The 27,799-nt window shown below is 38.7% G+C and overlaps 1 protein-coding gene across 5 annotated transcripts; it reads left to right on the plus strand.

Moving 5' to 3' along the window:
- Positions 1–6,057: 6,057 nt before the first annotated feature.
- On the plus strand, positions 6,058–25,844 carry klhl20 (kelch-like family member 20). 5 transcript variants are annotated; one of them, XR_007384488.1, is made up of 13 exons: positions 6,058–6,204; positions 8,600–8,664; positions 14,343–14,916; positions 17,190–17,348; positions 18,850–18,944; positions 19,880–19,995; positions 20,124–20,307; positions 20,996–21,139; positions 21,348–21,481; positions 22,359–22,567; positions 23,743–23,877; positions 24,208–24,270; positions 24,475–24,663. XR_007384488.1 is itself a non-coding variant. In XM_048990155.1 (12 exons), the coding sequence occupies exons 2-12, from the start codon at positions 8,642–8,644 to the stop codon at positions 25,527–25,529; spliced, it is 1,830 nt and encodes a 609-aa protein (XP_048846112.1). In that variant the 5' UTR covers positions 6,058–6,204; positions 8,600–8,641; the 3' UTR covers positions 25,530–25,844. The 5 variants fall into 5 exon arrangements, 2 of the variants coding, with proteins under 2 accessions (XP_048846112.1, XP_048846113.1); XR_007384487.1 differs by having other exon boundaries at positions 22,359–23,877; XM_048990155.1 differs by lacking the exons at positions 23,743–23,877; positions 24,208–24,270; positions 24,475–24,663 and adding exons at positions 25,152–25,258; positions 25,445–25,844.
- Positions 25,845–27,799: the final 1,955 nt, after the last annotated feature.

A 27,799-nucleotide genomic window follows, 5' to 3' on the forward strand; every position in this document is an offset into this window, starting at 1 on the left:
ATAAGGATACACATCTCTTAACAGTTTCTGTTTTTCCAATACATCTTATTATACAGTTCAACATGTGTTACAGTTTTTCTCAATTGCTTTGGCACATTTCGTGAGACATACTTGACATAGTCAGGATTATTAGGACACTTCTCAAAACAGTTCATGTATATAACACAACATTATGGTTTAGCTGCAAAAGCCTTCAAGTTACCCATAAAGTCTCAAAAGCAAATAATTCATCCAATGAATTAGACAGTACCACCAAAATGAAAAGTATAATCAGCATCATTATGACCATAACATTCCTATGGTTAGATATATTGTCAAAATGCCAGTATGCTGCTGAGCTCCAAAGTTTTGAAAGATAGTGAGTTCCCACTTTCATTGTCACTGGCTGATCATTTTTCTTTAGCAAACTGATACTTATTCATGTCAAAGACACCAGTTTCAACATTGCAAGGTTCTACATTGCAGTATTTAAAGTTTACTGGCGAGTGAAAGCACTCACATACACATGTAACTTCTTCATATCACAACACACAGTACAATATCAGACAAAAAAGTCATACAGCACTGAATAAGACAAAAACAGCAAAATGGAAATACAAGAACAACAAAGTGACAACAAAATTATATTCTAGGGGAAGCAAAAACATGACAATGCCGTGTCACTTCAACTTGAGGAATATATCTTCAAATCAACGCGAAAGCTTGCCTAACGGTTTTGCATGTGGTGACAAACATGATGATTAACATATTTCATTTTGGGCGTAGAATTATTACAATGGGAAACTACATGATCTACTTTGTCGCACAAGACTAAAGCAACTGAAAATTGTGCCTAATGATGAGCATTGTACAAAACGATTTGCATATAATGTAATAATTGTATGCTTATGAGAATTTATGTTCTTCGGTGCAGAGATGACATTATGCTGTGGGGATTACACTTGTTCTTTTGCAAATGTTAATTGTCATTTGAGAAATGCTCCAAAGCAATCAAAAAAATCTGTAAGGCGGATGTTATATGTCCATATATAGTTCATTGAGAGTGTTTGTTTATTTAAATCAGTCTTGCTGTGCATGCTCAGTCACATTTAGAATGTGTGAGATTTATCAACATTAATTTCATACAGCTGTTTGTACACACGAGTGATAAATAGCAATTTGCCTGTGCATACTTGTACATACACCCTTTAGAACTTGTTCTATGTACATTTAGATAAATGATACCCCAGACGCTCGTATCCAAAAACACTACGCCAGTGACCATGACAACAACCCAAACAAAAATCCAGAATCAGCACCAGCTCTAACTATACACAGAAGTTACCTAGGGCCCCTGAATTACCTGCATTAGGGATGGAATTGAAAGTATAATCAGTTTTCTTGGTAGGGGGGGCTTCCAAATAAAGAGCCACAAAGTAGATTCTGAGTCAAATACAACTTTATGCAATGATGTTGGTAAAATTTTTACATTATATTTATTTAGCAGAGGTCAGCTAGTCCCCAGAGCAACTGAAGGTGAAGAACCTTAGCCTTCTCAAGGACCCAACAGTAAAATCTTTCTACCCACCCTAAGATTTGAACTAGCAACTTTTCAATCAGAGACACATTGACCAAACCCATTGAGCCACACACCAATTAAAATTCAGAGCTAGTTACCACTACCTCAGAGCAAGATAATACAGACCAGGCTCAATTACTTGATTACTAATTCCTAAAAAGTATGACAATATGATTTAGTTTAGTTTTAATGAATGTTTCCCATGAACTAGGGAATTCAGACCTGGAAATAAACAGTTCTTGATGGGATGGCAAAACAAGAAGTTAAACTTTAGTTGTGGCTATTTTAGTCAATGTACAATGGACTACTGTTACACTGGAGGAAACACAGGGGACCTTTCTACAAACAGAGCGTGAGTAGACCTTGAGAAAAACAGAGGCCACACTGGACTCTGCACTGGATGCCTTAAAGGCAGGGACGGATTATGGGTTGTGTGGGCACCCTGCACCCCAAGGGCCCCTGGGCAGCGGCTCCGCTGGCCCGGTCCGTAATCCGTCCCTGCTTAAAGGACATTACATAATATTCTAAATCTTGACTGCAATGCCACATTCCAACTGAAAATGAATGTATTTCCAACTTTGAATGCCTAAATCAAGGAAGAAAGGTTATATTAGAGGTAGACATGGCACCGATCCAATGCCCACTATCGGTATCAGGCCGATTACGGCCAAAAATGTTGGAAATGGGGGTGTTATGCCCTACTCATTCTACCCTCTCGTTGGCCACGCCCCCTTATCTACCCCGTGTGGATTCCCCGTGTTCACCAGCTGTTTCTTCTTGTGATTAGTTCTGTGTATTTCAGTCCGCGTTTGAGTATGTATCCCCAGTCCTGTTATTGACGTTACGCGTGTTTTGGATTGTGTCACCCCGTTAATAAATCCCTTTTTCGTATCCACGGCTTCCTTCACCTGTTCCCTGTGCTGATCGTGACAGGGGGATAGGAGTAAGAAACCAATCAGATTTTTCATCGGAGATAGGTCTAATCTGAAAAATCATGAAGATCCTTCTAGCCTTAGTGTGACATGCCATGCACAGAAGTGAAGGTCACGCGATGGCTAGTTGTTACTGTGTTACACTAAAGGAAGAAAAAAGCCAAATAAAAAGTACAATGTATGTAAAGCTAATGCTGATTTTTCTTAAGCCAGAACACAGTAAGATTATATGAAGCACATATCTGCACCCCTGCATTTTATGCAAATCTTGGTTAATTACTACTTTAAATTTTTATGTGTGCTTCATTGTAGATATTTTACTAGAGACTTATGTGTAATTTTTAGAAATGATTAGTTGAGGAATACAGTGGTATTTTTCTGGTTTCTTTCTTATATTTAATGTGACAACAAATTGCACAATTTGCACTTTAAAATAAATATTTCTGTTCATTTTTGTTGTTCACTCACCCCAAGATATTTGTGTACTTAAAAGTTGTTACTGAATAAAACAAAGAAGCTGACTTGTGTTAATGAAGTTTGTCATGAACTTCTTCCTGATTGAGCAATATGTGTAGAATATTATTTAGCACTTCATAACGCATAGAGAATGTAATCATTAGGACTCTTTTAAGAAGCTGATGTAAACCGTGTAGAGAGTGACCTTGTAATCTTCAGAGATTGCAGACCAATTATTGCTGTGCACAATGAGACAAAAAACAAGTATGAATTAGCACCTTGTGTTGGCTTAGAAGTTTCTGTATCTGTTAGCTATTTTGTTAGCTTTTGATGTATGACTATGTACTTTATTAGTGCTGCAGCTTTTCACTTTATTAAAGGACAAATGTATTATTAACCCTCTAGCCAGACAATGTGCAACAAGCAGAAGCTGCCAAGGTTTGCTACTGAAGGAAGGGATTCGCCTGAGTTTACCAAAAGTTCACAGCTGGGTATTTAAAAAATCCGAGTAGAGATGGTCGTGCCACCATTATGTTCAGCCGAGGCACCAACCAGTAAAAGAGATGATTGACATACTTATCATCCAGGGGGGTAGATCAAAGGGAGAAAACAACGTGGTGAATTGTTGAGGGAATGATGATGCTTAAGTGATGAGATATTGAATAAGAAAATGTATAAGATTTGGTGTAAAACAGTATCGGACACACTTGTAAGTGTCTGGCCTTGGTTGTAACTTGATTGTTGCAATAAAGACTGAATCTGAAGATCTACACAAGCAGCTCATGTCTCCTGATTGGCAGGGAAGGAAAAACCACAACATATATCCATTATATTATATCTCTATTCATAGCATACTCAAAAAATGCTGCTATGACCATAAACGTAAACAGTTTGCCATTAAATGAAATATACTGATACAAACATCTCACTTAAAGGTTGGTAGTTGATAAAGGGGAAAACATATTGAACTGGTATTGGTAGCGGCAGATACTCAAAACTGTGATATTGGTATTGAGATCGGACCAGACCAGAAAAAAAATGATGTTGTGCCATCCTAAGCTAGACGTGCTCCACCCGATATTCTTTATATACACATAGACAACATGTTTCATATGATTTTTCTTGTTCAGGAGGCAAAACATTTGGGTTGTCCTGAGAAACACATTTATTCACAGCTGAGGGAACCAGGTATTGTCATGGCTTGCAAATTGTGATGAATGTTATTGTGTATAGTTAATCCATCTCTAACTCAACTGAGCAAAGAAAGAAAAAGTTGCTCATTATTGTTTTAGCAGATATGTTTGTCCAAAACAATGTACCAGTGATGATAGATAACAGAGTCAGGAGTGTCCCTTTAGCAATACTAAAGCCCTTGCTCAAGGGTCCAAAGGGCTCTACTGATCACAGGACTTGAAGTGGTGACCTTCCAGGAACAGGCACAGAGTTCTAACCCACAGAACTGCACACCACTTCCCAGTCTACCTTATACCAATAAATATGTAATTATACTTCAACCAAGATTGCACGCCCTCAATATTCCTATTGAAATTAGAGGAAAGTGGCATGAAGGCTATATCATGGTGTTTTTGTAACTTTATATAAGTAAATAGGTTTCCATATGTAGCATGAACATCAAGTTAATCTGTTGTGAAATTCATAAACCAATGAACATTGCTATACTCATTCGACATTCTGGTAATGTTAGGAGGAGGTGCCTTCACTGAAAGAACTGAAGAACAGAATTCTTGTTAAAGAACATAGCCATGTAGGGTTCTTCTAAGTCCTTCACATGTAATAAGTGATGTAGTAACGATGCAGATTCGATATTTTGGGAATTCTGCAACAGGAAAATGCATCCCTGTGTAACTTGACATCCATATCACTACATTATATAGTGGATGGATTATGTTGCAATTAGAAAATGTTTTCATTTCTTTACTTAATCTAAATGTTTTAATATGTGTATTATCATGGAAAACCACAAAAACCACTGAGGTACTCTGAGCAAGGTACCGCCCCCAAGCACTGCTCCCCGGGCGCTGAATTAGCTGCCCCTTGCTATGTCACATTGTCACATATGGGTTAAATGCAGAGGACACATTTTGTTGTTGTGCACGGTGTGCTGTGGTGTGTCAACAATGACAATTAATCACTAAATTCTAACAATTCTAAAATAGCTTAAATGATTACATATATTAAATTTATGCTTAAGAATTCATTGAATCAAATTAACTTAGACAAATGTATGTAAAATTGCACCCATCTGGGATAACGTTTTAAAAAATCTATTTTATTATTACTGTTTTGTTTTAAAGTATTGATGAGTAGTTAAGTTATAGGACATAGCCCTGCTTGAGGTTTTTAGGAGAATGACTGTAGCCAAGGTCTGCTATGTTTAAAGAGGACAGCATCTACTTGTTACCGATGTTATTGTTTTTTCTAAGAGGATATATTCCTCCCTGCTCTCAGATTCCCATATTGTTTACGAGTATCACATCATATTCCTTTAGTTTTCCTGTTATTTAGTCATAAAATAAAGAAATAAAGCTGGTAGCGTGATAACCAAGATAACCCTGATTACATAGTACCGCTGATAATTGGGTTGTTCCTTAACATCATCACTACAGATTGCTATGAAAAAATAGCTCGTAAAATTATTATAAAATACTGCTGTGGTTGCATCAAAAGAGATTATAATCAATAATAAAATGTCGTCCTGCGCGGGGTATCCAACTGATTTTTTTTAAATCGAGCTTTGAACCAAGAGCTAATACATAAATGTATTGTCATTTTATATTCTATGGGAATTCAGTCGTATTTTATACCAATTTCCAAAAAAAATTCAGTTCAAGACGTTTACCCAGGAGTAATCATGCGTTTCCTAATAGAAAGGTTTCGGTACGGACTGAGGGTAAGGTAACACGCTATTGTCACGTGATACATTTTAGACCACAGTTTATGAACTTCATTTTTAAATATACAGAGAATCGTTTACGTTAACTGAGAATAAGTATATATAGATCAAATAATTTTATTTTTATTAATCACAAATGTCTTTTCATTATCCATTTGCATTTGTAGGGCGTATTAGTGGAACCATGTACTTTCGATGTGTCGATTGTTAGGGGACCGTATATTTTGTGCACATTTCCCGTTTGTGCGATTAAGGTTCTTTAGAATTCCATTTTGCTGAATATTTTGTCGTGAAAGTGGTACTGCCTCGTCTGCTGTTTGCAAATATTTAAATGAAAGTGTAAGGTAGGTTTTCTAAATATCTACACGTTTTGACAACGTTTGGTCAAGCATTTATTTGCGGCAGGAGATTTTCAGTTGTTTTAAACGCAACAAGATAATTAGCAGCAAAATACTGATAATACAACTTAGCCAACTTATTTTGCCACGCCGATTTGTATTAATATTCCGTTGTCGTTCTCTTTACCCCAGAAGTTGGTCGCAGTTTAGGAGGTTTGGCTAAATGGTGCGTGCTACCACATTAAACGGATATGTGTTTAAAACTAATTGACAGTTAGGTGTCAGGAATTGCAGTTAATTTCTGAATTTAAGAACGCCCCTTTTAAAATGTCACTATGTATTTAACAATGGTCCTTGTTTAGTTGTTATTCAAAGAAACTGAGTTGTTAGTTACGTTGTATTTCAGTTTTCTGGTCATTTTTACCTAGTACCATATTTGTTATAAACTTTATATATTACGTATCCTTTCTATATTTTTCGACGCATTAGTCACACAACAATATATATATATGTATGTATGTATGTATGTATGTATGTGTGTGTGTTTCAGTTTCTCGGTATCTGTCAAGTTTCTCGGTATCTGTAACGTGTCACGTAATTTATAATACAGACAACACCGCTAAAATACATCCTGTTACCCATTTTGCAGATTTAATCTTTTCCGGCGTCTTGCTCTAAATCTGACCATTCCATTCCTCCTATGGCTAATTATTCAGTACGCTTTCTTGTTAAGACCATAACTAAAAAAAACTATTCGATGGATCATTTTCAAACTTTGCATAGGCTTTGTATCCGCGACGTACTGGAACTGATAATTTTGTGACAGCTTGCCCAAAAACAGATGCAGCATCGCATACCGATGACGAAAAATGATTTGATCCTGCTGAAATCTGTACCCCAATTTTGAGACAAATCACACTAAAACTGCAACAACAATGTTTAATAACAGCAAAGAGAGAGATGAGATGTTTGGAGTTTTATTATTGTGAACAGGATAATTCTCTTTCTTTATTATTCTATTTACTCTGTTTTTTGTTGATGGATTTTACTATCACTTAAAAGATGGATGAAAATGTACTAGAGATGGACCGATTGTACTGGCCAACTATTGGTATTGGCTGATACAGCAACAATTGGCCATCGGCCGATGGTTAAAACTGAACCGATATTTATTGCTGATGATTTCCTTTAAAATGGTGATCCATATTGCTTTGCATACCTGTGTACTAAAGTTAGAAAAATGTCTGCTGTGTGAAATTATTTAAATGTTAGTGAAAACATTAGAAATGCATTTTGCAAGCATTGCTCAGCTAAAATTTCACGAGGAGGATCTACTAAAAACATTTCAACAAATCAAATTTGATTGCTGCTTTAAAGCAGTGGTTCTCAAATTCTGTCCTCAGGCCCCACTGCCCTGCTTGAATTTCCAGCTATCCCTGCCCTACACACTGCTGATTACCTGGATCAGGTGTGTTCAGTCAATCAGAACCTGAAAGACAGCTGGGACTTGTGTGTGGGGCAGGGATAGCAGGAAAACAAGCAGGGCAGTGGGGCCAGAGGACCGAGTTTGAGAACCACTGCTTTAAAATGACAGTTGTTTTCTTGCCAAAAAATACATACTTTCATATTTGTGGAATGAAGTTAATTTGTCTAGGTTGTCCCTTTAAACTTATTTTAGCAGAACCCCCCCAGACAATCTTTATTGCTATCGGTGGCATGTTTTTGAAATTATCAGATATTGGTGTCAGTCAGAAATTTCCTTATGAGTTCATCACTAAAATGTACACCTGAAAGTCTTCACCACGATTGACCAAAAAGGAACTCAAAATTGTAACTGCATGTCAGAGGGCAGCAGAGGGTGAAAATGGAGGCTGCTCCCACCATCTTGTAAATCATCTGCTATCTAACCTTACTCCATGGATATTGTTCAAACTTCCTAGAAACATTATATAGCTCAGTAGTTCTCGCACTGTGAGGTATGAGGTAATTTTTCTGAATATTCTGTAATAAAGTTTATACTGATTTTTTTTTTTTTTTTTTTTTTTTTTTCTCGGTGCTACCCTCCCCATTCGGCAAATTTCATTGATAGTAGTCGAGTAGCGAGCTGGCGGAATGTGTTGTGCGGAACTTGGCAAAAATTATATTATAGAACTTAATCGTCACATTTTTTTGTAGTGGTGGGGAGTGTAAAGTAGGCTTGTAATAATAATATTTTCATTATACATCAGTATTTTCATTCGCAAAATCACTTCAATTAAAACTCAGGAGGCAAAAAAAACTGCTGTGTGATGAAAAAGTTGCTTAGCAATTCTTATTACGCATTTTATTTATGCAAGAATAAAATGTATTCCAGGAACGTCAGTGTCCTCATGTTGTCTAACCTTTTATCTTTGCTTTATAGGTAGTTTGACGGGTTACAGACCCAAGATTGTACTTTCTGTGCATGGACAGAAAGCCAATGCGCAGGTAAGACATCCTGTCAGATTTTCATTATGCTGATCCCTGTTCTGTGTCTTCTTAATGTTTTTGAAATATCCAGGCTGTGTGGTGGCTGAATTTATGATCAAAACGTAATCTTCAAACAGTGGACAGTGGTGGCATAATGGATAGGGAAGCGCACTCGTAATTGAAAGATTGAATTAGTTTATTGTTAATTTCTTAAATGTTTGTCAATTTGAAGTTTAGTGTATCTTGTTGCCATTATATTATATATTTCACCCATTCTGGTAGTAGCAAAACTGGATTCTGACTTACCATCATACCAAATACCATCCCCCCCAATATCCAGTACAGCTTTTTTTTTTTGCTGGTATCGGCCAAATACTGGTAGAAGGTATCAGATTGGTGCTATCTCTAATAGCAACCATTGCATACCCTATGATTTGCTTCACAATCGACTTTCAATTATTATTTGAATGTTTGCATATGTACTTCACAATCAATAACTGTCGCTCGCATGCAGTCACTGGAAGTGAATGGACAAAGTGCAGTTCTTAACAAGATGAATAGAAATACGTAATCTGAAAATCAAGTGGTGTGCATTAACCCCTATAGTCCATTGCTTAAACCATACTATAATAAGAACCATAATAAGAATTGCTATGCATGTCTGTCTCATTTACAACCCCAAATCAGAAAAAGTTGGGACAGGGTGGAAAATGTGAATAAAAAAAATAAAGCAGTAATTCACAAATGTCCCTTAACTTTTATTTCATTGCAGACAGTATGAACACAAGATAATTCATGTTTTTTTTGGTCAACATCATTTGATTTGTAAATAAACATCCAGGCTTGCAACACATTCCAAAAAAAGTTGGGACAGTACAGCATTTACCACTTTGTACAGTTCCCCTGTCTTTTAACAACACTTAAAAGACGTTTAAGCATTAAAGAAATCAAGTGACTAAGTGTTGCAGGTGTTACTTTGTCCCATTCTTCCTGCAAACAACGTTTTAGGTGCGCAACAGTACGGGGTCTTCGTTGGCGCATTTTTCGTTTCAAAATGCGGCAAACATTCTCTATAGGAGACAAATCAGGGCTGCAGGCAGGCCAGTCAAGCATCCGCACCCTCTTCTTCGCTGCCATGCCTTTGTTATGCCTGCAGTAAGTGGTTTGGCATTGTCTTGCTGAAATAAGCATGGGTGTCCCTGGAAAAGACGTCGTCTTGAAGGCAGCATTTGTTCCTCCAAAAATGAGATATACTTTCAGCATTGATGGTGCCATCGCAGAAGTGCAAGTTACCTTTGCCGAAGGCACTGACACAACCCCATACCATGACAGACCCTGGCTTTTGGACTTGTATCTGGTAATGGTCTGGATGGACCTTTTCCTCTTTGGTCCACAGCACATGGCGTCCATTTCTTCCAAAAAAAAGATGTGAAAAACCGATTCGTCTGACCACAATACACGTTTCCACTGCACAATGGACCATCCCAGATGCCTCCGAGCCCAGAGAAGTCCAATGGACCAGGCGCTTCTGGACACTATTTATGTAGGGCTTTCTTTTGGCACAGTACAGTTTTAGCTGGCATTTCCTAATGTAACTACGTACTGTAGTGCTTGAGAGTGACTTCCTGAAGTAGTCCTGAACCCATGCAGTTATATCATTTATTGATGAATGACAGTTTTTAATGCAGTGCCGTCTGAGGGCTCGGAGATCACGGCCATTCAGTTTAGGCTTGTGCCTTGGCCTTTGCGCACGGTGATTTCTCCAGATTCCCTGATTCTTTTCACTATGTTATGCACTATAGAGGGAGGAATGCCCAAATCTCTTCCTATGTTTCTTTGAGAAACGTTTTTCTTCATCATTTCAAGGATTTTTGCCCGCACTTGGTGGCAAACTGCCCATCTTTGCTCCTGAAGGAGTAGGCCTTTCCTCGATGCTGCTATTGTACCGAATCATGATTGCAATCACCTGTTAACATCACCAGTTTCAAATCACATCATTATTTAGTTATTATGTCTTATTACTGCCCATGAATTGCCCCCATCCCAACTTTTTTTGGAATGTGTTGCAAGCCTGAATGGCAAGAATGGATGTTTATTTACAAATCAAATGATGTTGACCAAAAAAAACATGAATTATCTTGTGTTCATACTGTCTGCAATGAAATAAAAGTTAAGGGACATTTGTGAATTACTGCTTTATTTTTTTTATTCACATTTTCCACCCTGTCCCAACTTTTTCTGATTTGGGGTTGTAGTTTCATTAGTAGTCCATTTATTCTACCTTTTACAATGACCTATGAATCATAGGTAGGGTTGGGTACTGAACTTTGGTACTTTTGTGGTACTGACTGAAATACTTCAATCGAGGATTGAAAAAATTTATTTCTTTCGATGCTTAATTCTGACACGCAAACAGTAAATCTCAGCTTCTATGAGCTAATAATCAGGCAGCATGCTTGTGCAAAAACCTAAAGTTGATGGTGATTGACTGTCTAACATAACGTTACACAGCCACAACATAGAGGCCGGAAGGGAAAAACGTATGCCCAGAGTGAAGCCTGTGAACTGGCTTACATGTGTGGTGTTGTTTTTGTCATGTAGTGTAAAAAAGTGTAGCATCACAAGGCTTCCAGGCTGCTACCATTCAGACTACAGCTAAATTTAATAAATAGGCGCACCAGTACAACTTGCAAATATGCCCCTCATTTATGCCCAAATATGCTCCCCATATAGTGGCTGACCACATCGTCGTATATCACGTGAAACACCCGGAGAAAGCAAGAATTGCTGTGTGTATGCATGTGTGTGAACATGATCATCAAAACTCGGTCCAATTCAGTTCCTCTGTGGTACTGTGGATACGCTTACAGTGATAACTTGCTGATTGCTGGACTACAACCACTGGTGCTGACATGGAAGTTACGTGAAAGTGCAGAAAAACAGACAGAGAAAATTAAATCATTTTTGTACCTCAATAAGATTGAATACCTTTTTGCTTCTGTCTCCATATATTCCCCACGCCGGTGGTGAAACATGCCAGTGCTTATTACCAGGATACGATCTGCTGGCCAGGTCGTATAAGTAAAATCGGAGCTCTCGAGTGTCGCGCATTGACTATGAGACATGCATTTCAACCAGTTCACATGCTTACACCTTCTGTTTCTCAGACTGAGAAGGAAGGGATAATGCTCACCAAGGTGTCTCATTATGTTGAATTAATGGACAAGGTGCAAGATGAAAATAATTACGATTGTCTTGGAGAACAGATGCCGCGCTCATACAAAAGCAGCCGAGGTAAACTAATTTTTAAATATACAAGAATCTATAAAATAGTAATTACTTTAAATTGCAAAGCTTGCTAAGTTTAATTTTTTTCTATGAGTAAAATTATTTTAGCGAAACGCTAAAATGTCTGTACAGAATTGAAAGTAAGAAAAAGCCTTATTTTCATATAGCTGACTAGCGATGTAAGAATTGCATGTGTATAACATGCAATGTTGGTATTGGTATTGCACATCGTCCTGCCCTATAATATACTACAGCCATTTCGCAAATTCAGTATAAAATACCCTGCCTTGAGTTGTAATATCATTCGTGTGGGTACCAGTTTTTACGCGAAGTGGAAAACAAACATTTTGAAATACTGTACTTTCAGTACTTTCTCGTACTACCAAAAGTTGGGTACCTGATGCACTGGAATATTTACCAGAGTGCAGACAAGATAGAAGTGACAGAGCAAGATCTGATGAATGTGATAGGCAGGGCTCTCTAGTGTTGCACGTTGACTGTGAGATACACGCTGCATCCGTAACGGGTGTAATCCCACTTCAAACTTTTGATGAAACTTCAAAGAAAATATATTGGTATTGTTCAGGAACTGGTATCGAAATCAAGGTATTATGGTCCTGGTACTGTAAAATTTTGAACGATTCTCAGCCCTAGTCATAAGGCTCCATTTTCCACCTGTGCGAAGTGCAGCACGAAGCGGTGTGCCCGTCGTCAAAATAGCAAATGATTTTGTTCCTGCTTTCTACTAGTTGGACTGGTGTTAAATTAGTCATGGCTGGGCTCCTTTGTTGGCATGTTCGTATTTTAAGGAAACGCAATGTCATTGTGCTTTTCACCAAAAAATACTATGTGTAAAGTCAGTGGGGCATTATTTAAGCTAACTAGGGGGCTGTTTTGGAAACGTGCGGGTGCACGACACTCGTTATTGACACAGATAGACGCATGAAGTGTACAAATTTTTTATTTATATACATTTTTTTTATAGAGTACATCTGGTCCTTTCACGTAATCATACTGTTTAATGAAATGCCAAAAGAGGAATGATATATATTAAGTAAAGATGATATATTAAGTATCATTAAAAAAACCTTTTTAAGTTCATTATCAGACATGTTATGTTATGTAATTGCATGTTATGTAATTGAAAGGACATTTGGGTCGCTGAAAATGCATTTAAGATATTTAGATAAGTCAGGTGGAACATTAAAATACAGCCATCAGAAGGTCGCAGCATTGTATGCACCTCTACCTTTTAAAGGTGAGGTGAAATGCCATTCTGATTGGTTCATTGCACGTTATACCCAAAACACATATGAATAATTAACATTGCAATCATGGCAATTACCATATAATGTTTGCCATGGAGTGCGAATGTTTTTATTCGCGTGTAACTGTGAGTGTTTTTTAAATTGTTGGCTTCACTGTCCGTACCGCTTCTAGTATTAAACCAGTAGTAGCCCTTAATAAAAAGAGAAACTTGTACATCTGTCATCTTCCTTATTAAAATGACTAGCATGCTTGCCACAACACTTTTCATTACGCACTATGTGGTTCTATAGCATCAAAACGTTCTGTGCTCTCTAGGGTTGTGCTGTGACATAGAATGAACAAGGCAGCGGTGTCTTAAATATGCAACACTCATACAACATTTATTTACTTGTACATTTCCAAGTGATCCATTCTATTACAGTACAAGTTGGCGAGTGTGAGACCGGATTAGAACGGATTAGATGGGTGGACCAAATGACAGGGCTGTTTGGGGCATACAATGCTGCTATTTCTGACGGCACCAAATCTAGTTTGTTTTAATGGCTGAATTTGTAGCTTTCATGCATAGAGGCATTCCTGTTAAGCACTTTCTTTGATGCAAAAGGCCAAATGAGATGGATGTGCCATAGCTGATGGCTAGGATACCTCATGGACCGCTCCCTAGGAAGGTGTTTTGGGCATGTCCAACTGGGAGGAGACCCTGGGGCAGACCCAACACACATTGGAGAGTTTATATCTCTCAGCTGGCCTGGGAATGCCTTGGTATTCCCCCGGTGAAGCTGGAGGAGGTGGCTGGTGAGAGGGAGGTCTGGGAATCCCTGCATAGACTGCTGCACTTGTGAACCAACCCCAGCTATGTGGTGGATGATGGATGGATGGGCTGTAAACAGAGTATTGCTTTTATCTTACCTTTTCTGTGCTTTTATTACCATTTAATCTAAATTTGCCTGTTTTTTGTAACCCCCCCATTCCAAAAAAATCAGTATATTTTTTTTTTTTTTCTTTGAGTTGGCTTCCTTTCTTGTTTCTCTGGACTGGAAATTCTCTTCATTAATACATGAGAATTTTAAGACTTTCTTAAATATTTAACCTTGTTTTGTACGTTAATGTTGTGTGACTTTTTATTCCACACTCCCAAGAGGTACCAGTACACGCCCAGACACCACCGGGATGGACATCACCAGCCGTTGCACTCTGGGAGATCCAAACAAGCTCCCTGAAGGAGTCCCACAGCCAGCTCGAATGCCTTATGTGTCGGACAAGCACCCACGTCAGACCCTGGAGGTCATTAACCTACTTCGTAAACACAGAGAGCTGTGCGATGTGGTGCTGGTGGTAGGCACGAAGAAGATCTACGCTCATAGGGTCATCCTGTCTGCGTGCAGCCCCTATTTCCGAGCCATGTTCACGGGCGAACTAGCTGAGAGCCGCCAGACAGAGGTGGTGATCAGGGACATCGACGAGCGTGCCATGGAGCTGCTTATTGACTTTGCATACACATCACAGGTCACAGTGGAGGAGGGTAATGTACAGACACTGTTGCCAGCTGCCTGCCTGTTGCAGCTGGCTGAGATCCAGGAGGCTTGTTGCGAGTTCCTCAAACGCCAGCTCGATCCCTCCAACTGTCTGGGAATCCGTGCCTTCGCTGACACTCATTCCTGCCGAGAACTGCTGCGCATAGCTGACAAGTTCACCCAGCACAACTTCCAAGAAGTAAGACCTGGTAGCTTGTGTTTATAGCCTCTGTGACAGAACCATGCCTCTTAAGTTCAAGAGGAGTTTGAATGCCTGGTTTTTGGAGAGATTTTCCTCTATTGCTATCATGCGTTTTATGTTTAACTTACCTTTGCTTCTCATAATACTGTTGAAATATTTAGTGTAGATTATCGTACATGTTGAATGAACCTACTTCCTTTTAAGATGCCATAAAATGCATTTGTCATTTGGTATCTACATAGGAGTTATGTGCTCAGAAGCATCGCATGCTGCATAATAACGTTTTGGTGAACTATGGACCGCATTTAGTATGGTAGTGCCATAAGATTGCTCACAGTGCAGTGCATTACTCACAGGTTTGTGGTGATGCTCATGTATATAGACGTATTGTGCCAGTCGTGTAAAAGTATAGTTATGTAAAGTGCATAATATTTGATAATGATAAACAACTGTTACAGGTTTATTTATTTACTGTACCTTTCATTTTGGAGTGTACCTTCTTTGCCACAAATAATTATTATTCTCCCACTTCAGCCTACGCACAAGTCATAATCATAACATTGTTTTAGCATTGTAATAAGAACATGGTACTTTTTTTTGCATCCGAGTCAAGAAGTAATTTTACGATGTTAATTTTGTTATACAGTTTTTAACAAGAACTGAATTTTTAACAAGCTAAGCAGCTCATGTGTTTGTAATGAATTTTGAATTCTACTTTTCATTTTTTTTCTTTTAAACTTAAGTATCGATTAGGTATTTTTTGGGTAGTATGGGAGCCTCTTGTCGGTGTCAGTATAACAGACTTAGTTGTTTGCTTCCCCCTGCTAATCTGAATAGGACTTACCTTCTTAGCCTACTAGTAATAAATAACCTTACATCAGTGGCCGTCAGTATATATCTCTTTTCTTTGCCAGGTGTACTTGTGGAATCTTAGCATGCATACCCTTGAGAGAGAGATTATATGTTGCACGTTGTGCAGGTCATTTGGACTTGATATTGGGCCTGTGTATATTAAGTCTGGGGACATAGTTAAAACTGTTATGTAACATTCTGTGATTTTTGGAAAAAGCCTGCTTTGCCACCTTCTTTTACGTATACAGGATTTATGCAACTATGCTCAGGTAGTCAGATTTTCATTTGTGGGCACCTTTGGTGGTCGATTTTTTATTTATTTTTTTATTTTTTTTTTGCATGCATTTTGGTCCTAGAACCAAAAGTAGGTACACTCAGTGAACAAAAAAAAATGTTAAGCACCCAGACGGAGTGGTGGAAATGAAATGAATCTGCACATGATGAAAGGTCATGTGACTATTGCAATCATTATATCATCAGATCAAACGGACAACAGAGTTGGCAGTATGGGCACACTGCTGATCCCACGTCAGTAGGGTGTGCCCCCCCAGGCCTGGATACACGTGGTGATACAATGCGGAAGTGAGACGTACAGACGTCATATTCTCTCCTGCGGCAAGTCGGCTCACAGCTGTTGTAACTGATCTTCAGTATCCTGCAGATTGGCACTGGGTCTGAGTTGATGCCCGAACTGATCTCACACATTTTCGTTTGGGGAAAGATCAGAAGACCAGGCTGGCCACGGGAGGACCTGAACATGACGTAGGCAGTCCATAGACTGTAGACACAGGATGTCACTTCCTCTGTGACTGGCGACTCGATTTGCCAACTCCTTGCAAATCGAATCATTTACATGCTCATCGCTGGTCTGCACATGTACCAAATTATATCCAAATTGAACCATTACTTCTGGGTGCTTAAGTTTTTTGTAACAGAGTGTGTGTGTGTGTATGTATATATGTATATATATATATATATATATATATATATATATATATATATATATATATATATATATATATATATATATATATATATATATATATATATATATATATATATATATATATATATATATATATATATATATATATATATATAGATTGGTCTGAGCATATACCGATAGTGACCAAGTTATATATTTGGTGATTTTGGGAAATGATGCTATGAGAAGGAGTCCTAGTAATTCCATTGCACAGTTTTGTTGTGAGAAGCATAGAACCTGCTGGTTTGGTCTTGATCTTAATTACATCAAGTTGGTTGTTATGACAGCATCTAGTCTCGGTGGAACTGCAGTTAATTTCGCATCCATTGGAAGTGCAGATACACTTGTATTTCTGAAGTGCATTACTTTTGGTAACTGAATGCTACATTGTTACCCATCCAGCTGAGTAATATACTATATCTGTTATGCATAGGTAATGGAAAGTGAGGAGTTCATGCTTCTTCCTGCTAACCAACTGATCGATATCATCTCAAGCGATGAGCTGAATGTACGGAGCGAAGAGCAGGTGTTTAATGCTGTCATGGCCTGGGTTAAGTACAGTATCCAGGAACGCCGGCCGCAGTTGCCCCAGGTAAGATGCTTAGCCCACTGGCACACAAGCAGGCTCCTGGAAATTTCTATGTCAGGAAAATGAAGCAAGATAATAGGATGCTTGATTGAAATGAACCAGTGAAATAGTTTTTTTTTTTTTTATATATAAAAAGAGTATCATTGCAATACTCAGAGGTGAAGTGGAAGGACATTTCGGGGGGGGGGGGGTAGATGTTTGAGTGTGTAGTGACCTATTTTGTTAGTTGAGTTGATTATTGTATTCCCTGGATTGAGAATACTTATGGTTTTGGGGCCAGTCCGCCGCTGCCAGACCCTTGTTAGCGTGATGACTCAAGTTTGCTTAGCATTAAAGTGAAGGGTGACTGCAGAAGACACCTGACCCTATGAATATTATCATTCAATGTATTAAATCTTATAACCACTTCACAAAAATGGTTTGTGGATGAAGATCAAGTTTTAGTTGGTCATGATCTATACAATGTAGCTATGAAATATGAAAAAGATCAATAAAAAAAAAACACAGTAACAGTGTTTTTTTTTTAATATAAATAGATCTTTTTCCGTACTTCATAGCTACATTGTATAGATCATGATCTGTGGCCTATTGTGTTTTGAGACAAATCACACTAAAATTTAAACAGTATCACTTAGTGGTGGCACCTCAAAGGACAGCCGTAGATGCAAATCTGCTCAACCTGATTCCACTGAGACAAGTCACACAAAGTTGGGCTTTTAGTAAAGATCTACTGGAGAGGTGGGGGGGGGGTCTCAATATTATAGAGCAGGGGTGTCTATACCAGTCACTGAATGGACCATAATAAAAATCTGCCAATGAGTCAACTGAGGCTTATTTATTCAATTAACAGTATGACCCAAACATTGCAGTTATTTGTTTAAAATCTTTATTACATGTAAATAATATTTACTAATATGAACTACAGGCAGTATAGAAGCCTCTTGTCAGTGTCAATATCACAGACTCTGTAATGTTGTCTACCACTCCCCTGCTAACCTGAATAGGACCTACTAGTAATAAATAACCTTGCCTTGCATTAATGGCTGTCAGTATATATTTTTTTTCCTTGCCAGATGCAGTTGTGGAAACTGCATGTTTGCCCCTTGAGAGAGAATACATCTCACAGGTTGTGCAGGTCCATTGAGCTTGAGAGTGGGCTGTTTTGGGGGCATAGTAAACACTCTTTCGTACATATACACTTGTTAACTCATCTGAATTATCAATGTTAGAATTGGTATAATAGAATAGTGATACTTTATTAATCCCCATGGGTAAATTCTCTTTACCTTATCTTACTGTCCAACAGGCATGCGTACAAGTGAGAGCAAGTTCCAGAGAATATATTTTTGTTGTTCTGGCAGCATCAATTTCTTGGGTGGTTCATCCATCTCTATTTGTCTGACTTTCTAAGAGAAGCTCTAAATGTGCTCATTTTGAATCTCAATTTAAAACATCACCCTGTATGTAGTCAAAGGAGAATGAGTAACTCCCATGCCTTATCCAGGTGCTCCAGCATGTCCGCCTGCCTTTGCTGAGCCCCAAGTTCCTAGTGGGGACCGTGGGATCGGATCCCCTTATCAAAAGTGATGAGGAATGCCGGTGAGTCAAGCAGAGGAAATTAGGACTGAAGTCTCTCAAGTATCATTCTGAAGACTTGTGTTGCATATGAAAAATGAGAAAAATATGATAATGGTAGCTTGGTCAAAAAAGTCCCCCCTTGTGTGGCCGGGATGGAAGCTACTTCACTACATGTCTGTTAAACACAAAGCAGTTTATATTGCATGTTTCAAAGAATGATTTCATTAAGCTACTTTTATTGTAGTTCAGGGTTGTACAAATGCAGTTTCTAGCCTTTTTTTAAGGCAATTTATGCTCAATTTACAGATGCGATAAAGCATAAAGTTCCCAACAAAGACTATATACATGTATGCAAGGACGGATTATGGGTTGTGTGGGCCCCTGGGCAAAATGTGGTGGTGGTCCTCGCGAACAACAACCACCACAATTCAAGGGCCCTTGGCAGCCAAACGCCCTCCCTGTAAGGTCAGGGGCCCTTGTAGGCAGAGGATCAAAGAATGTAGGCCCTCTAAAATAGACAAACGAAAATACATTGTTGATAAGCGTTGCAAATTATTTTGGGCTACAACAACAACAACAACAAATTTATTTTTATATAGCGCATTATCACAACATTACATTGTCTCAAAGCGCTTTACAGCATCCGCACCCAAAGCCCCCAGTGAGCAAGCCAAAGGCTTGGGCAGCGGCCCCGCTGGCCCGGTCCGTAATCCGTCCCTGCATGTATGTAGGGAAGACCTATATTACCAGTCAAAAGTTCTTGCACACAGCAGATTACTACTTTTCCATTATTTCATAAACTGCAGATGTTTTGTTCTTGTTAAGCATTGGAAACAAACAATTTTCCATAATAGCATGGAAAAAGTATGTAACAGTGCATTTTTGACAATCTCAGTGTGCAAAATCTTCCTGTTTGAATCTCCATAATGCAACTGTCCTTTTCCCCCCAAATACAGAGACCTTGTTGATGAAGCAAAGAACTATCTGCTCTTGCCTCAGGAGCGACCCTTAATGCAAGGCCCGCGAACACGGCCTCGGAAACCGATACGATGTGGGGAAGTCCTGTTTGCAGGTGGGAGGGAGGATGGTTAGAGCCACAGCCTAAGCATTGTGTGTTAGATGAACAATTAAGACATTTTCATGTGATGTGAAGCGACGCACAGTGACAAGGTGTGTCTTCTGTGTGTCTGTGAGAGGCAGTGGGGGGCTGGTGCAGTGGTGATGCCATCTCCAGTGTGGAGCGCTATGATCCCCAGACCAACGAGTGGCGCATGGTGGCTTCTATGAGCAAACGCCGCTGCGGAGTGGGTGTGAGCGTCCTGGATGATCTGCTCTATGCAGTTGGCGGTCATGATGGCTCCTCTTATCTAAACAGTGTGGAGAGGTAATTCAGTTTGTTTTTAAATGCTCATTGTTATTAAAAATTCCTTCTCATTTCTCTTTAGTTGTTCTTAGTATAGTGTGGCTTATCAAAACATAGCTTGAAGTTATACATTTTGTTGAGACTTTTTAAATGATTGCCATTTTTCACTTCACCATCAGACCATCCACTGCGGAACCTGGGAAAATATTTCATATTCTTTTGATTAAATATAATTTTCCATTTTATTGTTAGAATTCTTAAATTGGCATATTAAACAGTAAGAAGGGTAAGTAGTGTAATTTTATTAAGTTGTAACACTAACATTGATTTCCTTCATATCTCTCTAGATATTGACTTCTTGTATTCATTGAAAGTCATATAAAACTAGCAGGTTCTATCCTTCTCACGCCAAAGTGGTGTAGAACTTTCCCAACAAAAACATATAAATCTGTGTGCGATATTATTTTGATTTCCCAGTTAAATTCCACTGTTATAAAAATGCCTGTATGTAAATTATTCTGTGTTTTAGTCATTTAGGATTTATTGTTAATTCGAACACTACTTTGAATTATTTTTAACAAATCTTTTGACATTTTCCAACCAAGATAAGCCATAATTTGCTTTTAGTTTAAACTAGTAATGAAAAAGAACAGTGTGGCAAATAAAACTAAATATTGGGCTATGTTCTTTTGTGCTCTTATTTCATCAGATATGACCCCAAGACGAATCAGTGGAGCAGTGATGTGGCCCCTACAAGTACCTGTAGAACCAGTGTGGGGGTAGCTGTATTAGGGGGCTATTTGTATGCAGTTGGTGGCCAAGATGGAGTGTCCTGCCTCAACATTGTAGAAAGGTCATGGGACTTGCATCAATACTCAGTTGTGCCTGCTAACAGCTTGTTAATTGAGTTATCCAGTTGTGTCCAGCAATTTCCAAATAGTCTAGATTCCAGTTTGTTTTTTTGTGTTCATTCCCACCAGGAACAACAATGCTGAAACTTAATCTTCTCTTTACCAACAATATCGAGGATATTCATTTTTATGTTCTGTACCATCTTCCAGATATGACCCAAAAGAGAACAAGTGGACACGAGTTGCTTCAATGAGCACCAGGAGGCTGGGTGTTGCTGTGGCAGTTCTGGGTGGGTTTCTCTATGCTGTGGGAGGGTCGGATGGAACATCCCCTCTCAACACAGGTACAGTGAAAGTTTAACAATGGAAGTTATCAGTATTAAATATTAAATTAATTTGAGACCCTCTACTATTTCCGTCTTAATTTTAAATATGATTTAGATGAAACTATAGCACGGAAAATATTTAGAATGTAAACAAAAGTGCTGTTTTAAATCTGAATGCTTAGGAATTTAAAAGATTATATTTCCAAGTTTTCTGTATACCTGAATACTCAAGCAGGCAGTATTTGTATGTTGCTGTGACGCCCGCTCCGTCCGCTCCTCGTGTGTGCCACGCCCCCTAATTACCCACGTGTGATTTCCTGATCGTGCCCAGTCGTGTCTTGTTTCCTGCTGCCTTGTTTCATGTATTTAAGTTCCTGATTTGTACTAACCCGTGTCTGTCATTGATGTTAGTTGGCGTCTTCTGTTCCCTGCCCCGGATCCCCGTTACTCGTAATAAACCCCTTGTTTGCCCTTATTACGGCTTGTCTGCCCGTTTCTGCCTGCTCGCCCGCACGATCGCCGCTCTGCCCGCGATCGAGCGTGGCAGTTCCATTGTTTCTATATTTTTAGATTTTGTTGTTTTTGCAATCTGCAAAACATTGAAAAAGAGAGTGAGTATTGGAACCTACCCCATCCAACCCAACTAAGATCAGCAAAGCATTATTACCGAAAAGAATAATCAGCCTCTGCTGGTGTCAAAAATCATACAGCAGCATTTTGTCTCATTGTTCTGTCCGCTAGGCCTTCTTTTTGTCATGCAATGATATAAATGTAATGTTTTAAAAAAAGTCAGTTATGCTAGGAAATGATGTGTGAAAGTCATTCAACAATGAATTGGAATTAGGTTTACATTCATTAATCTGTTTAACCTAGTATGTTTTTATGTTTCATCCAGTGGAGAGGTATAATCCACAAGAAAACCGATGGCACACAGTGGCTCCCATGGGAACGCGCAGAAAGCACCTAGGCTGTGCTGTCTACCAGGACATGATCTACTCTGTTGGGGGTCGAGATGACACTACTGAGCTTAGCAGCGCTGAACGCTACAACCCTAGGACAAACCAGTGGTCTCCTGTGGTTGCTATGACATCTCGGCGAAGTGGTGTAAGCTCTGCCTTTTTTCCCTCCGCTGATTTATCTGTAAGGTTCAAATTGGAGTCCAAGATGGTATGACTTAAACAATGTTTTATGCAAAATTTGCTGCAATGAAAAGCTGTTGGGGACAAAAAGTCTTTGGTTGTGGATTCCATTTCCACTCTTGGCTGCAATATTCATGTGGAGCTGGCATGATATCACCAGGGTAATTGCATTATTTTCCAAAAATCCTGCTTGGGATCAATAGAACATCTTTAATCTTATATATCTAAATTGACTGGGAACTGAGAAATTGCACCTAAATTATATCCAGGATTAAAATGTGCTATTGCATACAGACTATGCTTTATGCCTGAGTTGGTAATTAACCATTATTTAATTGTCAATGCAGGCAGAGATGGCATGGTAAGGGTGGGAATGTTTTATCAGTTCATTTAAAAAATATGCCCACAATCTTCTGGGAAAATCCTCCGAAATAAGTCCCTGTTTAAATACCATTTTGCTGCTCCTACACACCTACTTATGTCAGGATATGATAGAAGTAGGATATGTTGTACCATACAATTTGACCTGGACAGAATCAGATGGTTTTTGAACCTCTCCCAGACAGCAGAGCATGCTAGCACAGGAGCACCTTGAATGGGTTATTGCATACAGTACATACATTCAAAATTAATTAACCCCCTGGGGATGAGCACATTGTGAGAGATGTAGTTAGTTTCCCATCTATTTGTCTATAACTTACCTTATAAGTACAAGTAAGTTATACTTATAACTTATAAGTCTTTTTGTAGAATCGCAAAAAGAAAAAAAAATCCGTAATCAGTTTTTTCAAAATGTCGATTGTCAGATATATTAAAGTTTTTTTAATTAAATTAAATTAAATTGGCAAAAAATGTGAACCATGTCACCTTCATTTTACCCTTATTGGGGGCATGACGTACCATGCTCACCTTCAGGATCTCTGGTTACATTGTAAACAACCACATTGCCATGTATTTACAATGTATTTTCAATAGTAAATCCATGGTAATGCATGGTAATTACCCTTGTTGTTTCTGTGGGGGTGACACAATCCAGATTTATCTCCATTATCTCACCACAATAAAAGGTGGTGTAGGTCGAAACTAAATTTATTGAACACCTTTCACTCTGATGAGATGGCAAGACTTATGAATTGACAGGAAGCACCTCTGGCTTTTTGGAAAATGGTGGAGGAAAGTGAAAATGAAGATTAATGTGCGCCAGAAGATTGCAACACCGATAAAGAATTTTCATTTTGAAAACTGGCTTGATCCAGTTGTTGATGACCTCTACAAGTAAGTGCATTTTTATTAACATACTACTTGATACATGCGTAAAGTTATAAAAACAATTTTAGTGTACATGTGCTTATCATAAGTTTTTATTATTATATTTTGCTCTTTCTCTAGTTAGTCATTACTATTTTAGTTTCACTAATGTAGTCATAATTTTTTGAAAATCTGAAAGACAAATCATATAGGCACATCACGTTTTGTTAGTTTTGAGTTAGCATTGTTGTGCGATGTATTGGTATAACTGTTTTGTATACGTGTCTGCTAATGGCCGGAATGCAGTTTGTTTGTTGTTGTGCTGTTATCACATATTTTTTTTTGCGACATTTACAGAGACGAAGACTGATCTGTAGGGCACCTTGGAACATTGGTCAGACAGGATCACGCTATTTCAAGGTACATAAAAGCAACTAATTCCAAAATGTAACAATTTGAAAAGCAGTACAGTTTTTTTTGATCCACATTCATTTTTAGTATGTTTAAGGGTATTTGTGGCTTTATGTGAGATGGTACTGTCGTGTTCAATTTTGGGTACAAAAACCCCTACATTGTAACCATAGCATGTTTATTTATACATATTTATTTTTGTTTATTATACAGTTCACCTATTCCAAAAGTGCAAGTTCCCTGCTGGCAGATGAAAAAGTGAACGATATGTGCAAAACGCTCTTCCATGTATATAGCTTGTTTGGTGTGTATATGCCATTACGTTGACCGTGTTCATATGTAGGTTTACTACATTGTAAACCAGTTTCTATTTTTTGCAATAAATTTTTCTAAACAAGAAAATTTCCTCTTGCTGAATTCTTTTCTGTGTCTCGTGGAGGTGGGGAGAGCTGTGTAGGGAGGGGTGAGACACTTGGGCCACCTAGGCCAGGTGTGAATAGCTCATGCATACACGTGAGAGCTTCATGCTGTTTCTCTAAGTGTTCCAAACTGCATATATTTTGACTTCAAATTACAAATTAAACATTAATCAGACATATTTACTACATACATTTAATTGAAGATAAGCTTACGGCCAAAACAAATATGTAAGAAATTTACCATGGTGTAAGTTCATGAAATTGAAACAAATGTGTGATCGTGCCCCTGTCAGTGAAACTGTGTCCCTAGTCTCCAGAGGGTTAAGGCAATTTATGGATACCAGTTAGGCTTCATGGATGATCCTTTTCTGTATTCCACCCATAGGGATTGTTTTTTCTTGTTTACAAATATAAAACTAAGCTGGGTATTATATAAATGCAACATGTTCATCTTTGCTTTCTTTTTTTCAGGTGGGTTTAGCAGTTGTAAATGGACAGTTAATGGCTGTTGGAGGCTTTGATGGCACAACATATCTGAAAACAATAGAAGTCTATGATCCAGATGCTAATACATGGAGGTAAGTAGGCTGCTCAAAGGGACTAAAACACATTTTTACAAGTTGTAGATAAATGGTGCTCTAATACGTTCTTGTTGATTGCCCAGTTTTCATAAGCATTTAAATAAAAAGTAAACAAAATTAATAGCGGTCTCCCCATCCCTAAAACTAACCTTATTCCTTATTTCCTTCTTTTTTTTGTTTCAGACTCTATGGTGGAATGAACTATCGGCGACTAGGTGGGGGGGTGGGCGTAATAAAGATGACACACTGTGAATCACATATATGGTGACTGCCCACCACCACAGCTTGTGCTCCCTCTAAAGACGCTAAATAAGTAACTTTGTATATACTGCAAAAAATGTGCAGTTAGTAAACTGCAAGACTAATTTTATTCTCACAGCTGAAGCAGTGCATCATACCTGAATGGGACTTAATTTGGAACATTGTCATACATCTTCAACACCATTCCTCCTCAGTCACATTCTTCTGGTAATTATAAACTGAACTGTAATGCAATTTTAGGTATCATTTAGTATGCCAGAAAAGGACATGATACAAGTATTTTCCCCATGTTGAAAAAGAATTAAACTTCACTTTGTTGTAATCTAGTATTAATTGGGTGCACTTGGGGTTGTCTCAGATTTCCTTTTTCGTTTTGGCCACTCCTGAAAAGGACAGGATAAACCTTAGGAGTAACTCCCTTTAGCTGAGGTTGCAGTACCATTTTGCAATTGGAAGGCCAAGCCAAAGTGGCTAAAACGTTTTTTACCTATGGTCTATGGAGGGCACAGAACATATTTACTGTCCTTGAGGAAGGAGAAAAAGCTAATTACTTGTAATACATGTGAACTAAATGAGCTGAACACTGAAAATTAGGGCATAGTGTCCTTACACAGTCCAGTATACGGCTTTTTAAGGTGGTAAGGTGAAATTTCTTCCATGTCACGGACAGGTAAAAAAAAGGCATCATTCTTTGAATGTGGAGTCACCTTTCAGAAAGAATATTAATTGGAACAATGTTCACTGTCACTTGTAATTATGAGAACAATGTGTACAGAAGATTTTGCATAGAATTGTACCATGCAATACTTATGCAATATTCAGTCACAGCACCTATTGTTAGATATGCTGTTTATCAGTTGTTACAAAATAGGTTTTGGTTTGCAGTTCAGTCACCAGTCACTTGTAAATTTATTGCTGGTAAAGCATTTTAAGCATTAAAACTTTGAACCAAACCATGTGCCAAACATGAGTGTAAAGGAAGAGCCTAAGATCTATTTTGCCAGCCTCTCCGCTCAATTTATGAAAACCTTTGTAAAATAGGACAAGAAAGCAGAAACTTCTAAAATATTTAGTACAAGCAGACAGAGAAACCTGCTAATTATTCTGCCGGTTGGTTATCACCCTGTTCTGAACGTTATGCATTAAGAGTAATACTTTCCCACAGACCATAGCAGTCAGCCATGCAAAGTTCACCAAAAGTGGTTCAGATGCATTAACTTCCATCTTTTAATTGTCTTAAGATAAATTACCTTCTGTAATAAGGGGTAAGCTAGGGGTAAATATGCTCAGTGACAAAAAAAGTTAAGCACCCAGACAGAGTGGTGGAAATTAAATTAATCTGCACGTGAAGAAAGGTCATGTGACTATTTCAGTGATTAAAATATCAGATCAGATGGATAATAGCAATATGGGCATACTGCTGGTCCCATATCAGTAGGGTGTGGTACCCCCCATGGCCTAGATAAATGTGGCAATACGGTGTGGGAGTCGTATAGCCGTTGTATCCTCTCCTGCAGTCGGTCCACACCTGTTGTAACTAGCCCTTGAGATCCTGCTGATTGAGACTGGGTCGGACTTGACGTCCAAGCTGATCCCACACTTGTTCTACTGGGGAAAGATCGGGGGACCTGGCTGACCACAGGAGGACCTCAACATGCAAACATTGTCTTGCTGAAAAACTGTACCAGGATGGGTAAGACATGTGGATGCAGGATGTCACCGATGTAGTGCTGTGCCATCAGGGTCCCCCGAATCACTACCAAAGATGACCTGAAGTCATACCTCATGGTTCCTCACATCATGATGCCAGGAATAATCCTGGTGTCTCCACAGCATTGGTAGGGATGGTCCACCCCCCTCGGCACTGCCGTATGCGCATATGAATGTCATGCGTGGTAATACAGAACTGAAATTCATCTCTGAACATGGTATAACACCACTCATTATCAGTCCATGCCTCCCAGTTACAGCACTGCTCCAAACGCACCTGTCTCTGCTCTGGTGTTAATGGCAGCATATGCATGGGACGTTGAACCCATAATCTGGCTAATGCCAGTCAGCGAGACACAGTGCAGAGTGGCACGGGGTGTTTTTAGAGAGCTCAATGCCTGTGTCTGGATGGCAGGTGCAGATGTCATGGCGTTCTATCATGCTTGCCGCACAATACAAAGATCCTCCCTTGGTGTGGTCTGTCTTGGGTGACCGGAACCTTCACGATTTGTGTGGGTGCCCTCATGTGCCCATTGGTTCCAACATCGGGTAACTGTAACATGTGTA

Source organism: Brienomyrus brachyistius, chromosome 21 (assembly GCF_023856365.1).
Source record: "Brienomyrus brachyistius isolate T26 chromosome 21, BBRACH_0.4, whole genome shotgun sequence".
In the NCBI taxonomy this organism is placed as follows: Eukaryota; Metazoa; Chordata; class Actinopteri; order Osteoglossiformes; family Mormyridae; genus Brienomyrus; species Brienomyrus brachyistius.